This window comes from Varroa jacobsoni, unplaced genomic scaffold (assembly GCF_002532875.2).
Source record: "Varroa jacobsoni isolate VJ856 unplaced genomic scaffold, vjacob_1.0 scaffold_821, whole genome shotgun sequence".
Classification (NCBI taxonomy): domain Eukaryota; kingdom Metazoa; phylum Arthropoda; class Arachnida; order Mesostigmata; family Varroidae; genus Varroa; species Varroa jacobsoni.
The window spans coordinates 272,287-288,178 of NW_019213723.1; the positions used below are offsets into that span (position 1 = coordinate 272,287).

The 15,892-nt window shown below is 39.5% G+C and overlaps 1 protein-coding gene and 1 long non-coding RNA gene across 16 annotated transcripts in view; one reads left to right on the plus strand and one right to left on the minus strand.

Annotated features, from left to right (window-relative positions):
* LOC111264111 (uncharacterized) overlaps positions 1–3,228 on the minus strand; it is a 4,937-nt gene extending 1,709 nt beyond the window's left edge. The window contains exons 1-4 of one of the 14 annotated variants that reach the window (XR_015312552.1): positions 2,646–2,875; positions 2,452–2,502; positions 1,189–1,426; positions 224–583 (exon numbers count right to left, since the gene is read on the minus strand). This is a non-coding gene — a long non-coding RNA (uncharacterized LOC111264111). The other 13 variants (XR_015312549.1, XR_015312550.1, XR_002682663.2 and 10 more) reach the window with 13 other exon arrangements.
* The window catches only part of LOC111264106 (uncharacterized), a 63,199-nt gene extending 47,803 nt beyond the window's left edge, over positions 1–15,396 (plus strand). For both annotated transcript variants that reach the window (XM_022839717.1, XM_022839716.1), the window contains exons 3-5: positions 10,501–10,584; positions 11,810–11,950; positions 12,182–15,396. In XM_022839717.1, the coding sequence (XP_022695452.1) occupies positions 10,501–10,584; positions 11,810–11,950; positions 12,182–14,008 (2,052 nt within the window). In that variant the 3' untranslated portion in view covers positions 14,009–15,396. The remainder of the gene's footprint in view (positions 1–10,500; positions 10,585–11,809; positions 11,951–12,181) is intronic.
* Positions 15,397–15,892: the final 496 nt, after the last annotated feature.

The window sequence follows — 15,892 nt, forward strand, 5'->3', positions numbered from 1 at the left end:
ATATATATATACTTCAAATTAATATAAATTGTCACCAGCTATGTATGTTTTGTAACAATTGTGTCAACCTGGTATTCGGCTTTTCCGTTGTTGAATCAAACTGGACGCTTTCGAAGACCATTAGGTATATTTTGATGTTTGTATTTCTCCAGACAATTTGTCTAACCTAAAGTGTTCATTGTCTCTACTAAGGCCATGTTTTATCGAGTTCGTTAATTGAAACCTGCTGTATGGGCCGACTGAACCCAGTCTGCCGCGTTCGCCTTCTTCATCCTTTCGACCGTCCACTTTTATCAATGACCAAGTGTATGATGATTAGATGATGGTGGAGTTTCGTCCCGGTCGTCGTTGTTTCGAATAATAATCGATGGCTGGCACATAGTCGTCCTGTTGCTTTCGAAATTATTATTGTTATAATCAGTACTCTTTGTGAACGCTTTCCCTCGAATAAGCGCGGCACAAGTTTACCATGCACCTTTTTAGCTAGGTTTATAATTATGCAGATATTAGTTGTTTATAGTTGACACTAAGCGATTACTGTAAATGGCAGACAAGTTCAAAGGAATAGCGTGTCCGTTACACTCTGCAAGACAGAACAAAGCGCTTTTGTGTTGTAAGAGATATTTCTAGTTGAAGCTCAATTTCTCAGTAAACTTATGGTGCTGACGGTATTTACGAACTGATAATTTAATAACAGAATATTGCCGGATAACTAATCGAGTCAGAAGGATACAATAACTAGTGTTTGATGCGTGACAACTAGATAAGCATTTAAAAATAAAAATATCACTTAATTTGATACCATTCAACGTTATATATATTATTATAACGTTCCGTTATATGCGTTATTGATGACGACTTTTATGACAATGTAACAGGCAAAGTACCGAATAGACAAACATATCTGAGCATTATCAATCTTGTTACAACGAATGTACAAATACATGTCATAGGGATTGGGCTGGATAGCTCTAATCCCTTTATATACAAACACCAAAAAGCTATTTGTATCTGCATCATATAAACGTTTGCGCCGAATCAATCTCAATGCTAAACACGATGTGCTTTCTTAAAATGTTTACTGTCTAAGGCAGATGCAAGCAGATACAGACTGCTCTGAGAACCCTCAGGGGGCAGAATCTCCTACATCAGATAGGGTAAAGTACAGACTCTTGCTCTACATCTTACCATTTTCAGAGAGAGAGCTCAAGTTGTTGAAATCGGATTCATCATTTCTATACATCCTTGCGCACGCTGCTTCCTTGTTTTTGCTAATATGCACGTATGCGCGACATGAAATACGGTAACCCTACAGTTTTTCTCATGAGTACGTGAGACGGGCAGACATCACACTACGAGCAAACTGAGTTTCCCGGATGATGTTGCCCGCTACCAGCACTGATCTTCAACTCAAAAGGAGCCGAAACTCAAAACCGAAAAAAATATTTACATATAAAATGGGTGACTCTCTAACGGGGGCGTCTATGCTGGCGTTAGCCGAAATAAACGTTTATTATAATAACATACAATAAATAGAATGATTAATCCCTGGAATTATCGTGTCCTTAGGCAGACCGCGATAAGACCTATCCAACGGACGATAATCGCACCATTGATTAATTTTGAAATCGATTTTTGCCACTTTTGAACCGGAACTACCAAAATCATCTTTTTTGTCAGGTCGTTCTTAGAGACAAAATCTAGCATGCAATATGTAAATTATCTCTCGAATACGATCGACTAAAGTTAAGAAAAGAAAAGAATAATTTAAAAATAAATCGCAATTTATATGATGCAGATGAAGAGATAGTGCATCTCACAAACATGCCGAAGTTGCCGAAGTTTTTTGCAAACACTCGTTTATTAAAATCAAATTGTCTAAGAAGTCCAATTCTGACAAGAATTTTCTCCGTTTCATCCAAACGCTTACATAGCAATCAGAAAATTTGCTTTGCCACTCCAGCAAGTGTTAGAGGCGCATGTTTAACGTGATTTGTAAGCTTCAAAAAGACAGACGGATGTTTTATTTACACACCTGATTAATATACGATATCTAGAAGATGAACGATTGTGAACGTGGCATTGAGAAATAAAAAAATTATTGATTTTTACCTTTACAGAAACTTTTTCTAGGAAAGGCAGTTGAAAGTATTTTTCCTAATTTTCGAAGCCTGTGCAAATTGCAACTGCAGTAGTTCTGCCCCAAAGTGTTCGAGCCAGCGGTTATACTTCTTAGAGATGGGCAAAAGCAAACTTATACTCTGGGCGGAAGTTGGTATCGTACAATTAGCTTTTAAACGTAGGTTGATAGTTACTCTACAGTTGATAGTTTTTAAATGTTTACCTATGGCATTCTTAGCTTCAGCCTACTCTGGACCTATTTTCAATTTTTTCACTGCCTAGGCTAACGGGTAATAACTATAGTACTTTAGTAAACAGTGTAATACTTACAGGCAAAGCATTAATAAACAACACTTTAGGCCTTCTTGAACAGTTGACTTGCTGAATAACACGAGCAAAAAACAAACTTCGGAACTTAAATCAAAATATATAAAAATGTAGATCGATCTACCAGTATACGACAGCATGAATGTTGGAACAATTATTAGAGGTCTATCTAGGTATGTCAAGTAATAGTCAAGTACTTGATCGAAAGAACTTCGTTGTTGGATTGATCCTTCACCATTCTACATTTTTACTCATCATTCTACACAAGTGACGATTTGTAAACGATGGCCGCATCGGTAAATGTAGACGCGACTACCGACAAATAGGCGCTGGTATTTCGCAACCCTAGTCTATGGTGTTCGAAGTCATTTCTTGAAAAGCCAACAGAGTGACCAAGCTGTCACGCTGCTAACCGCCGTCTCGTCATTTAAGGTTGTGCAAGAGGCTTTCACATACCCAATAATATCGAGCTTGCCCAACATCAAATCCACCGAGGCAATGCGAAAAGAGACACCTGCTGACGAATGAGATAGTGGATAGACAAACTGTTACGTCTGACTCGAAACCCCACATTCCGTAAACAATAGATTGGAATATGACGGTGGCACAGGAGCACTCGAGTGCATACGGGCATGTGTGCAAGATTGCCTGTGCTATGAATAGAATTCACGTAGAATTTTAATGGCCGTCCTTTGAGCAAATCGTATCCAGTTGTTCTCAAACGTATGTGAATTGCCGTAAAATATTGAAGCGTAGAGTGGGGCCACGAGAAAAATACAACTATTTAGGAAAACCACATTCGTTGAAATAGACACTGTCACTGTGTAGTTCATTCGTCCCTTGAAGGCATCTGCTCCATAAGTTCACACTATAAAAGCAATGGATGCTATCCGTTTGATTAATGGCATCCATCGATAAAGTAATAGATCATGGCGTTGTGCTAGAAATTATGTACGCCTACTTATAAATACAGGCAATCTTCTCACAGTAGAGCGTCTTATGTATTTTTAATAATACGTCATTTTCAATATATCACACAAGAGATAGTAAAAAAAAAGAAGCTAAATGGGCGTCTTTAGAGGAAACGTGTTTACGCATCGGCTGTTTTTCTTCTCATATCGCATTGAAATTAGCGGGTCATCTAAAATGGAATATTAAGCAGATTGAGGACGACCCCGACTGACTGCAGTTCGTGAGTCAACAATTAACATAATTATAGTAAATATTACTATGTGTTGTCGATCTGGGCTGAGCGAGTTCATTTTAGCGTATGAAGAATGAATCAACAACAAAAAGGTCATCAAACGTCACGTTATTAATGGCGAACTCAGCCAAGAGCGTGCTTTTACATCACCATCACTTTAAAAGAATCCATCCATGGAGCCATAATCTGTCACAATAGATTGATAAATTCCCTAATTTCACAGAGTTTTTTCACAGCGTTGTGCCAAAGGAAAATGAATTTTCGTGGAAATTTGTCGCATATTCAAGATAAAGTATTAAAATATAGAATACAGTAACACAAATACTATTGAATTTTACCGGCGTCTTTTCTATAGGCCTATTGTACGAACTTAAACTTGCTTTGGAAGGGGATTGTTCTGAAATACGACTGTGCTCATCAAATAGAGTTAGACTTTGTCTACTACGTTACAAGTTAGTCTTATTTGTGCTATAAAGAGGCGAGACAGCCCTGTGCTTGGAATGGGTATCTTCAATATTTGGCCGTCAGTAGCTCAGTGGTTGTTGAAAGGAGAGCGAAGATGAAATGATCGTGACAGGCGGGATGAAGAAAAACCAAAACGAACAGTTTTCATCAGAAACTATGAGGTATTTCTTTAATTTTTTTAAGAAATCACTAATTTGTGTAATATCTATCGTCGCACAATCGTTGTTGTTTTGGTCCTAAAAATGCTATTAAAGGTAAACTTGTTTCTCACATACTTTTACAGCATCGCACTGTCCCTTCTTTGGTTCATGTAGCTCTTATGAATCAAAAGATGCTTCATTAACTAATGTAGTCGGGTATTTCCATCTACCATCAGCAAATACATTGGCAAAACAGTTCCGCCTAAGATGATTTCATTTATATATATATATATATATATATATGCTGAGATTATTTTCCGAAATATTGATGTGGCATTGGCGGAAACGAAAGCAGTAGCCCCTAGCGCCTTTGAAGCAGAAATTTAGAATCAAGCTGGCAACTCTCCCAGATCTTTCTTGCTTTAAAAAATTCCCGTGTATCGTATATTACCTTCGAATATGATCTCTACCAAAAGTGTGGGCATTCAACTGCTGCAGATAAAAAAAAACAGGTAAGCGATATAAAACGGAAAATTGTAGACGTACTGAAAAATGCAACTGCTTAATGGTGTAGAAACAAGCTCCACTAGAAACATAAGTGCCCAACTAAGCGACCTTCGAGATCTTTTACCTGACTGCCCGATGGGCAACATTATTAACCTTTCTAAAAGAATTAGGTGGTCATTCACGCGATAAGCTCTGAATATCTCACTGTCGCAAAACTGGCGCACACAGTTAACAATTGTTCTATTAGAGATCATTAATAAATTTTTCCGATATGTCATACATTCGGAAGGTATGTTTTCATTACAAGGGATTTGGATTTTTCAAGCATTATCCCAACGCATAGGGCCGTTTTCCTACCGCCTACCCCCCATGAAGGACTCCGATAGCGCTCGTTAGGTAACATCCCTAGACGTAGCCTACTTTACCATCATAACGACCGGTCTAATCTAGCTACCGAAACTTGAAATTAAGTGCAGTATCGAATACCGTAGGTTTCCTCGTGACGTCAACCTATGCATATGCAATCTAAGTAAATCTGAATGAAGGCAAAGGGTGAAAAGTTGTCTCTTCAAAGGCGTTTCCGTCTTCGGAATACTTCCCGTGATATTTCCCGCTGTATGTATAACTTTTGGCCAATGCGTACGCTAGTGCCAGTCAAATTTTTACATACCGATAACCCATAACGCATAATAAATAGAGCAATGATTAATTCAACGTTCCCCATAATGGTATTCTATTTACGCTATACTTTATTATTATTGCGCAAGTTCATCATAAAAAAACAAGTTCATCACAAGCATCTTTTTAGAGCTCGGTGCGCAACTTCTACTCGTTTTAAGATAGCAGCGAGTACTTAATTTACAAATGTAGCGTATCAATGGCCCCCCTGTCGGTTACCTACAGATTGTCAAACACAGCTTAGGGAGTTAAAAGTTAGGGTGAAACCATCGATGTGGCCTTATTTTGTAATTTCGAAATCAAATTATTAAAGGACTCAGCTGAATAAAAAATATTTCTCGTATCCCATCAGCAATGATTAAAGTTCACTTCAATAATTAGCTAGTCCAATTACGGTTTGAGCCGCATGAAAAGACAATAAGGGTCCCAAAACCTCACGCAAGTAGTTCTTCTTTCGGCCGAAATATAAATGGAAATTAAATAAATGGAAAAGGAAAATAAATAAAATAATAATGACAGGTTGTTTTGCCGCATATGTTAGTCACTAGAGCTAGAATCCTCGAGCTTAAGGGAGATTGCTTATTGAAACACTTCGTTGACGTACTGTCACTGTTTATCTCCTAGCAACTGTTCTTATATAATATTGAACGAAAACTAGAATCTTATCTACACAAAGGTGATTTTTGTTTCCTAGCACGAGCACTGGTTATCACATATTTAAGTTTCAATTTTGAACAAATTTTCAGCGTTAGCAAGTTTATCAATGATTGATCTGTTTACGGTCCAACGAGATGTTTTAGTTCCTATCAGAGTCATCACTTAAGGTGATTGCTAGAGTGACATCAAGGTGCGGATTGAATTCGATTTCCGATAGCTCAGAGTGCGATCTGGCGTTATTTTGACAGACGCATAGATTGACAGGACATCCCCTTGATTGGGATATGCGAGCCAAGTACACAGCCCAAGCTAATGGTTTATTCCGCATGCAGCTGATGACTCGAACAAATTGTATTGTGTATTTGTTCCAGATCGAATTCTGAGGGCCAGGCTACCTTAACGCTCCCTGACTATAACTGACACTTTGAATTTAGAGTAAGGCACGATAAATTACACAAGAGATTGGCCTGTACTATACATTAATCCAGTAATTGATGGCCGTGCTAACTACGTAAACACAATATCCAAATGGCTAGATCAGTACTCTATTCCGTTGATTTATCCAAATTTTAGCATATAATACATTAACACTAAGAATCTGAAACAGCCTTTCGTACAATAGGCAGTAAATACAGGATAGCTTCACATAACAATACTATTTGATTGACGCATATTATGTTTTCTAAAAATGCTTTATTCAATATACCTCTATTGAGCTATAGTTTGATAGAGCGCTCGAAGACGGAGCCAAGACCTTGAAAGGCCGCCAAAAAAGTTAATATTCACGCGTTTTACATAAGTTACTAGTAAGTGGGATAACCTGAGCCAAAGAACACATATTAACACGGCTACGACCTTTATCACCGTTAATAACAAACAACTAGGTGTCATGCGACCCATGAAGTCTTTCTCCGAATGATACTCAATGGACCTTTGGACTGCTCCCTCTTTCGTCGATTCGTAATCATCAACAAATTACAAAAATTCGCACAAAGACAAGGGCACTGTGTTGATTGTGGCTGCCATATCTGATAGCCCTCTTTTTAGACCAACCCGACGTGCATATCAATCTACTGTTTCAAAGAGTATTAACATGGCCATGCGTATGCACATATACATATCTTACCCTCGGTGACAATACTTGAATCGGGTACAAGGGGCATTCTGTTGTCAAAAGCGGCATAGAGCCTCAGGGTTCATCTCGATGCTTCGCCCATCGAGGCAGACTGCAATTTTTGAACTGTCAGCGCCAACACCCTTGACAGCGGATAATTTTTCTGAAATTTGTTGAGGCCCATACTTTGTGTTTAAGCTACTGTTATACTAAAAACAAATTATCTAGAATGGCATTTTTATGCATCCCTCGTAGTTCTTATTCGGTAGACGTACTGAGTGCCTAGCTATGAAATTTACATCAGACAGATTCCTTCTAATCCTGAAACAACGCTGTATGTAAAATCTGGACGTGACTTATAATGATACTTAGGGATCAGGATAAGGATGCATCGAAAACACGCGTTAGGCTGAATGATATAACTGAAACCTAATTATACTGGAGAGCATACAATCTGAAAGGTCCGACCTTACATGTAGCAGGCCTCTTAGTGACTGTCTAAGTAGACTAAAATGTGACTACATTAAAGCTTTACGATTTTATTTAGATTATCTTTTTGAAAAAAAAAAACACAGCGTGTAACCGACGTCACATTATAGTTTCATCAACTCGAAAACACCTACTTTTGCCCCAAGATATAAATTAAACATGACCTTTTACGTAACACATAACTAGGCCTGCAGTTTTCTTAGAACTAGGTTTACCTGCTACGTGAACCCGCCAACGGAAATCAGTGTAAAAAGCGTATTAGCCTCGTGAATGTTTTTCTGTTCATAAAAAACTCACATTGGGCAAAGGCTAGTTTGAATTGATGCAGAATGTACGAGAAACTTAGACGTTAGTTCTGTGCTAGGTATTATTTTGTAGTGCAATAGCAGCGACTAAAGGGAACACTTTTTTGCAGCAATTTTTTGAACACCTATGTACTGTAAATCACCGCTCGTTAGTACTTACACACTTGAAATAAAGTTCCGAATTATCAGATTGCTAGCGAGACCTTCTGACACCTTGTGCCTGGTTGGCAGGTTTAATTGACCTAACGCACCGCGGGCATAATGGTTTATTATCGGTATCAGTTGGTTTTGTATTGATATCACACTAACGGACCTTTTTAAAGGGCGGTATCCTGCATATACGAAATCAATTTGTATTATGCGTGGTGTTCGTCGATGTTTAAATACGGCTTAACGCACTACAGTAACAGATCAATTTGGTAAATGCATAGATTGATTTGATTACCTTAAAAATAACCGGTCATAAATATACGCAGTGGTGAATAATAATTTTTTGGTGTCACTCTGTATAAACGCTGACACAAAAATGGCATCTTCTGAAAATGGTCATGAACGGCAAAGAACGAATCCAAATCCAATAGCGTGTCGAGGTTCGCAAACAACTGAAATCACCATTGCGGATCAAGGTAGCAATCTTTTTAACCTTTTGGCAAACTGTATAGAAATTCTTGATGAAATTTATATCGTAAATCGTTTGTTACATTCATTGAAATTTCAATCATTCACTGTGCATTAATTGCACACACACGTTATGCATGATGAGTCACACCGAAGACGTCTTCACCCTTCTGAAGACACAATATCTGCATTAATGGATTTGATATAATCGGATCAATCTGACACTCTGCTGGTCCTTCGATGTCCGGTGATTTAACGGTTAGCTTCAGCGGTATTTCGTCAAGGAGTCAGTTGCCAAGAATGTTATCCCATATGATGAGCAGTGTATTCAAACCATTTCTAAGCGGGAGCGCCAGCGCTAATATCACGCGAGAACAACGGTCAAGCGTTGCCCCTGCCGCCTATAGAAGGCCATCCAGATACTGCACTAAACAGAACAATAATTTCATAGGAAAAGTAGTGGGATTTGTTACAAGAAGATGGCAAAAAGCCTGCAACAAATACAAGCCAATTAGATACACGTGTGCTTAGTGGTCCATCAAGACCATATAAATCAACGGTCTGACACTGGCGCTTTTTTATTGCGAAACGAACGGCTGAATTCTTACTTACTGCTGTTATTTATTACCGTTCCCCGATTACCTTCCTTTAATATAGTGTTCCCCATAGGCAAGAAGCAAACAACATAGGACAACATTTTCACATATATAAGGCAATAGCAAGATAGGGCTCATTTGAGCTCATCGTGTTGGGCCTTTCGCAATTCGATGGTTCAACCATGAGACAAGCACGTAAAATGCAGGATAGTGCAAAAGTGAGTTAGAACGATCAATTTCAAGCTTCCCTCGAAGAAGAACATATAAACTTCATTATTTTGCTTTTTTTATTCATAAGTCGTCGCTTACTTGTACATGTGAATCCGTACACCCCTGTTCGAAGGAGCCGCCCCAGAGGAGAGATTTCACAGGAACGTTGTATCGTACGGTTATTCGGATAAGCATTGCGTAATAGTAATGGATACGAGTTTGTTGAGTTGGTCATTACCCCCAGACGGACACCTTGACCACTTCATGGGTTAAGTGGATGGGCGTACAGTGCCCACTTTGTTTAATTCGTTTTGTAAATGTGTTCGTGGCTGTGGCGGAAATATTTGTTATTTCTGATTTGACGACAGACTCAGAAGCATCCTACATTTATTCGTATGTTAGAATGAAAATATTAGAAAAATGTGTTTCGTGAAAGCTATAAATAGGACTTCCGATTTTTTAACTGTCATTAAAAACAGCAGTTCACGACTACAATCACATTTAATAACTTATAATAAATAATTATGCCGAAATGTGATATTTATTTAAAAAAGAGCTATCAAGTTGAAGATTAATTAATAACAAAGTCTTCATGTAAAAAGTAGTAACACGTTCCCTATGACTGTGCAGATAAGCATGGCTCACTTCCTAACATATACAGCTTTAAGCTAAGATGATCAACATTTTTATCTATTAGTTAAATACGTTCTAATAGAATGACAAGATCAGGTTAATTGTAGTATTTCTAGCATCCTGCCTGAACAGGCGTTCAGCACTACTTTTCCAAGAAGTTCACCTTATAAATTGTTCTTCTTAAGTTTATAGAACGATTCATATTTTTAAAAGTATTGTCTGACTTCTATAACCATTGCCCCTCCTCCAGAATTCAGTTCCATTAAACAACGGATTAATCACAAATTGGTATCTCTCTTTAGAGCATGCATTTAGGATGGCTGCGCTTTTCTCATAGATTTTTGTAAGTGCATGTTGATATATTGACTAGCTAATAAAAAGAACTTACGTATTAATTCTTTTTTTCTTTCCTTGATTTATATTGCTGTTTATTTAGCCCCCGATCGGCTGGTGGCTTCTGGCGATTTCTGCTCTCCTAGTGAAATCTGCTTCCGGATACGCGCGTCCCGATGATGATCATGTAAGAAATGTTTTAGTCTTAAAAATCACGCCTAATGAAACACAGGACCTTCGTTAAACTCAACAAAAACATTACATAAGTTTCCTGGTAAGCACATACATAAAATTTGACGATAGAAGACATAGGAGACAGCCTTATGCGTCAGTTACCATTTTTTTTAGCTGCATCCGTTCAGTATACATCCTTGAATTTTCCATCGCAATGCGCGCCAACATTTTTTTTCTCTTATATTTAATCTATGTTTATATTTTTTACTTTAATCTGAATATATTGAATAATATTAGAACACTGTGATGGTATACTCTGGATTGAGATTAAAATAGAACACACAAATCACGCTTCCTTATTCTGGACTTCTTTGGCGGCCGCTAAACTCAATCAAAATATCATCAAACTAGGTTGACTTTTTATCTAGTCTATCAACCATAAAAGTGCAGGTATAGTATGATCATGGTCAGTGGTGATTATGTTGGTAAAAAAAAGCTTGGTAAGCATTGTGCACAAAAGTGGCCATATTGAAGTCTATGTGTGTTCTTTTGGCTAATCGAAATTTAATGCGAGAGAATAGAGCAATCGATCGTTCAATTTGTTTAGTTTGATAGATGCGTTTTTACTTTTAGTGCTAGAGCTCATTGTTAAATCGTCAAAGAGGCCATACCTCCGTATAAAATTATCAGTTTTTGATAAACAGAAAATAATTGATAATATTGTAATTATAGTGTTTTCCTACTTGCTATCTACATCCACTACAGTGGCGTAGCAGGAGCCTTTCATATACTGTCATAGATGTTTAACCGCGTATCATTTTTATGAATTGTATCCATGTGTTGCCTAGATTGTCATACATCTGTGGCATTTATGTATTATTATAGTAAAAAAAAAATAAGAAATCATTGTTTGACGTGGAAGAGCTAATGATTAAACAAAATCGCAAACGTTTCAAGTGCTGGATGTATGCAAACCTTATCTGGTTCTAGCATTCTACTAGAAGATTATTGACCTTGTAAAAAAAAAGCTGTTTTATGGAAGTAACATAGCTTTTGTGTCAAGCCGTAGAAACTCTTAACACCGATGCTCCGCTTAAATACCACTTGCTAATTTTGCAGCCTAGTCCAATTTATTCGAGGAGTCTATTTACGTATACTAGAAAATGTTAGTTTTCCTGGTAATCTTATAGAATGACTTTGTCTGAAAAACTTAATATCGGCTATTTTATTCGCACTAGGAGGATCACTTTGCTAAAGACGTGAAAAGTTATGCTGTTCCAGCCTCTCGTCTTCAGCACAATGTGGCCCCTTTTCCCGCTTCGGGCCCTCCGAGATCCTCTACCAAGCCCTCTCGTTACGCTCGTCCAGAGATATCAAACGTATGTACCTCTATACGTTAAATACGAACATCGTAGATAGATATTTTTACGAAGTGATAACTCTGGTTTTCAATTAGCTTAAGCTCAACATTTCCGAACTTGCCAAACGTGACAAATCGATGCCAATGAACGCTGATGCTCTTTGTTCTTTTCTAATTGGCACTTTTATTTTAGTTGGCCAAACTGATTCCATAGAGCAAATAACATTAAATTCGGTATCTTCATTTGCAGGATGATGATTGGGGCTTTTATGTGAAGGCAGACGATGAAGGAGGTGGAGGCGGCGATCATGGTGTTGCTCCTGCTATACCGAATGAAAGGTCTAAGCCACAAAGTCGTAGTAGCGGATGGCCATCTTCTGATTCCTCTCCAGCATCCGAAAAACACCGACTCGATCCTGTAGGCCCTGCTGCTAATGTGGGATGGAACTCTGCAAGTAAAGCTGTGAAACCTTCCTCGGGTTCCGCAGAATGGTCGCCTTTTGATGATTCGAGCCCTACTATTCTTAAGAGGCCTAGCCCTTCGTACGGACCGAATTCTGAAGCGGCTGAGCCCCAATTTAGTACAGGATGGCAACTTTCGTCTGATCGAGCGGGCAACGGTGGCGGATGGTCGCCATTGGGAAATGCTAGCTCCACCCTGCCTTCTAAGAGATCTGGACCAGCTTATGGGTTCTTCGAATCTACCAAGCCTTATAATGAAAGCGGGTCATTTTCAAAAGGAGGATCGGCAAGGCCCAGTTCTGGCTCTGAGCTTTCCTTTGGTAAAGGAGTTAGTAAATGGTTACCTTTTGGCGATAATACACCTACTCGTCCTTCTAATAGACCTACTACTGACTATGATCTAGCGACTGCTTCGAAACTAGCTAATGAAGGCTGGTCACCTTTATACAGTCAATCTGCGAGGCCCAGCTTCGGGCCGAGACCCTTCTCTGACGCTGGTGGTGCGTCGTGGTCGCCTTCCGGTGGAAATGAGCCTACTCGTCTTTTAAACAGACCAAGTACTGCCTACGGGCCTGCTAAACACTCAAACGGGGATTGGTCACTTTCTTCTGGCCGATCCACAAAACTGATCTTTGGTCCTGCACTGTCTAATGATGGCAGAGTAGTAGCAGGATGGTCATCATCAACCTCGCATAGGCCAAATAAACTCGGGGCAGCCTACGGACCTTCTAATCCTTTCAAACTTTCCAATGAAGGATGGTCGCTTTCGTCCGGTCAGTCAGGCAAGCCCAGTTTTGTGCAAGGGCTTTCTTTTGCAGGTAGTCATGCATCGTGGTCACCTTCTGAAAAAAATTTTCCCACACCACCTCCAAACAAAGCAAGTGCTGCTTATGGCCGAGCTCCAGCTTCAAAATCAGCTAATGGAGGCTGGCTGCCTTTGTCAGACTCTGCAAAACTTAATTTCGGGCTTAAACCTGCTTCTGCAGCTGGTGGTGTACTGTGGTCACCTTTTGGAAGAAACCTTCGCACACATCCATTAAACAGACCAGGTGCTACCTATGGTCCCGCTTTAATAGCATCCAATGGAGGTTGGTCGCCTTCGTTGGGTCAATTCGTGGAATCCAACTTCAGTCCAGGGCCTTCACCTGGCGAACATGCTGAAAGATGGTTATCTTCAGGTGAAGTAATACCAACTCATACACCGAAACGACCTGGTCCTGCTTATGGACTCTCGGGCAAACAGGCTCTAGCTAATGGAGAAGGTTGGTCCCCGTCGACCGGGGGATCCAACAAACCGAACGTTGGACTCGGGCTTTCTGCTGGCGCGGAAGCTAGAAAATGGCCACCTTCAGAAAGTTCCAACGTTACGATACTTCCTAAGAGACCAAAACCTTCGTATGGAGTCGCCACAGTATCTGCATCTATAAATGTTAGACGAAGCACTGAAGGCTGGCTGTCTTCTGGAACTTCTACAGTAGGACCAGACCCTGGCTTTAGCCCACCCGGTATTGGGAATTCAGTAAGATGGTTTCCGTCGGAGGGTGCAAGACCCACTCTGTTACCTGGAAGGCTTGGAGTTGTCCATGGACCTGTTAAGCCGCTTGCTGATGGCTGATGGCTGATGGCGAATGGTCACCATCTGGTAATAGAACGCCAAAATCTAGCTTCAACCAAGGCCCTGCTGGTGCAGCAGATGAATGGCGGTCTCCTGCTGGAGGAGCTCAGACTACAAGACCGCACACTACTTATAGACCTGGAAGCCATGGAAGTGTGAAAGGCTACGGAGATCGCGAAGGACGCAGAGGTCAAGACGGGTATAGTAGTCGAGTTGGTCATAGAGGTCAGAAAGACTATGGTGGTCAAAATAATCATGGCGGTCGGGGAAACCTTACAGGTCAAGGTGGTCACGGAAATAAGGAGGGCCATGGAGGTAAAGGTGGAACCGAAAGCGCAATGCTGTATGAGTTTCGCTACAATGTTGATCTTGATAAGGGCAATATCTACCGGGACGAAAGGAGACCAAACCGGGAGGGTGACTGCTATTCATACAATACGAACCAATGATGGCATCGACAGGAAAGTGAGCAATCGTGCTATTGATATTATTTTTCCTTTATTTACGCATAGGGATGTAATAATTACTATGTTTCGCTAATAGCTTGGAATGAATTCGCTTATTAGTTCAAATTAAGGATTGAGGTGAAATACATGGCCGACTAATAGGGTTTCCACGCTGAAATAGACATAAACGGGCTGGAAACGACAACCCGCCTGATGTTATAATCCATCCGAGCGCTCCTCTAACTCGTCATGATCTGCCACCTGCTACTGAGCGAACCAACAGGTCTGCAGTGCCTTCATTTGCTGCCGGTTAGAAAGATCAGGCTGGCATTTGAAGATTCCAATAACAGAGGAAGCAGCGACGGTAGCAGAAGTGCTTATGCCGATCCTAATTCCGACGTGGGCGGAGAATAAAAAGAATAGATCTAGTCGACAGAACCAACTTATTTTTGAAAAGAATTGCCATAGGATGTTCAAAACATAATGTTCTGTGTAGCTATAACGAGTGAACTAACAAGAAGATCACTTTAGAGCAGTTCTTTTTTTAGACCATACTGTCACTGTAAATGGCGTTGTGCTGAGAGTTATTCCACCGAAGGATAGTTGGACGTGTGATGTTTAATGCGTAGTTTATTCTGTTGTGTTGGTAATGCCTATTTCATTGGATCATATACATTTATGAGAACAGTAAGGAATAGGACAGACACATTTATATACATATATATATATATATCATATATAAATAGAGCTTGTTTATTAATACATAAACAAGGATGAACGTTGTTTATTTATTTAGTTGTTTGTTTATTATATTACAAAGTTCAACTGTAAGACGCAATGTTAAATTATGACTTTGCAAATAGGCACACTTAGGTCGGCCTATGAATAGAAAATTATTATATAATGCAATGATGAACTAAAGATGTTTTCTCTACTGTGCGATCCTTGTCATGTTTTTTATGCATCCTGTTGGAGATATTGCCCAATGTCGGTCTACCTCTAGTGCGTGTTTACGATTACCAGTTAGTTACGTAAGAATGCACGTTAATAATATTTTCGTACACAGCCGCAGCGGTCTTAAGTCCTTGTCGCCTCAATGCTGAGTCCTTTAGCGCAAAAACTTTATATATTATTAAAACTAGTTTTAATATAAATTTCATTACATCAGAGGACTCCAGCGTAATTATCTGCATTGTAAGAATTGCTATTTATATCTGACAAACAAAGCAAAAGGCTTCAAGCAGAGTAGTTTTAATACGCTATTTCTAATTCTAGGTACCTTGAGGTTGAGATTCTGAGTCGCTATTCTATCTAGTCTTCTATTCCTCAAAAGTCTAATAAATATTAGCACGGTTGACTGGTCCGTAGAAAATGGATTATGGGTAACTTTACTACTGGAGAAGGCTCAGCCTGTCACAGTGCCAGAATCCGTGTCTCG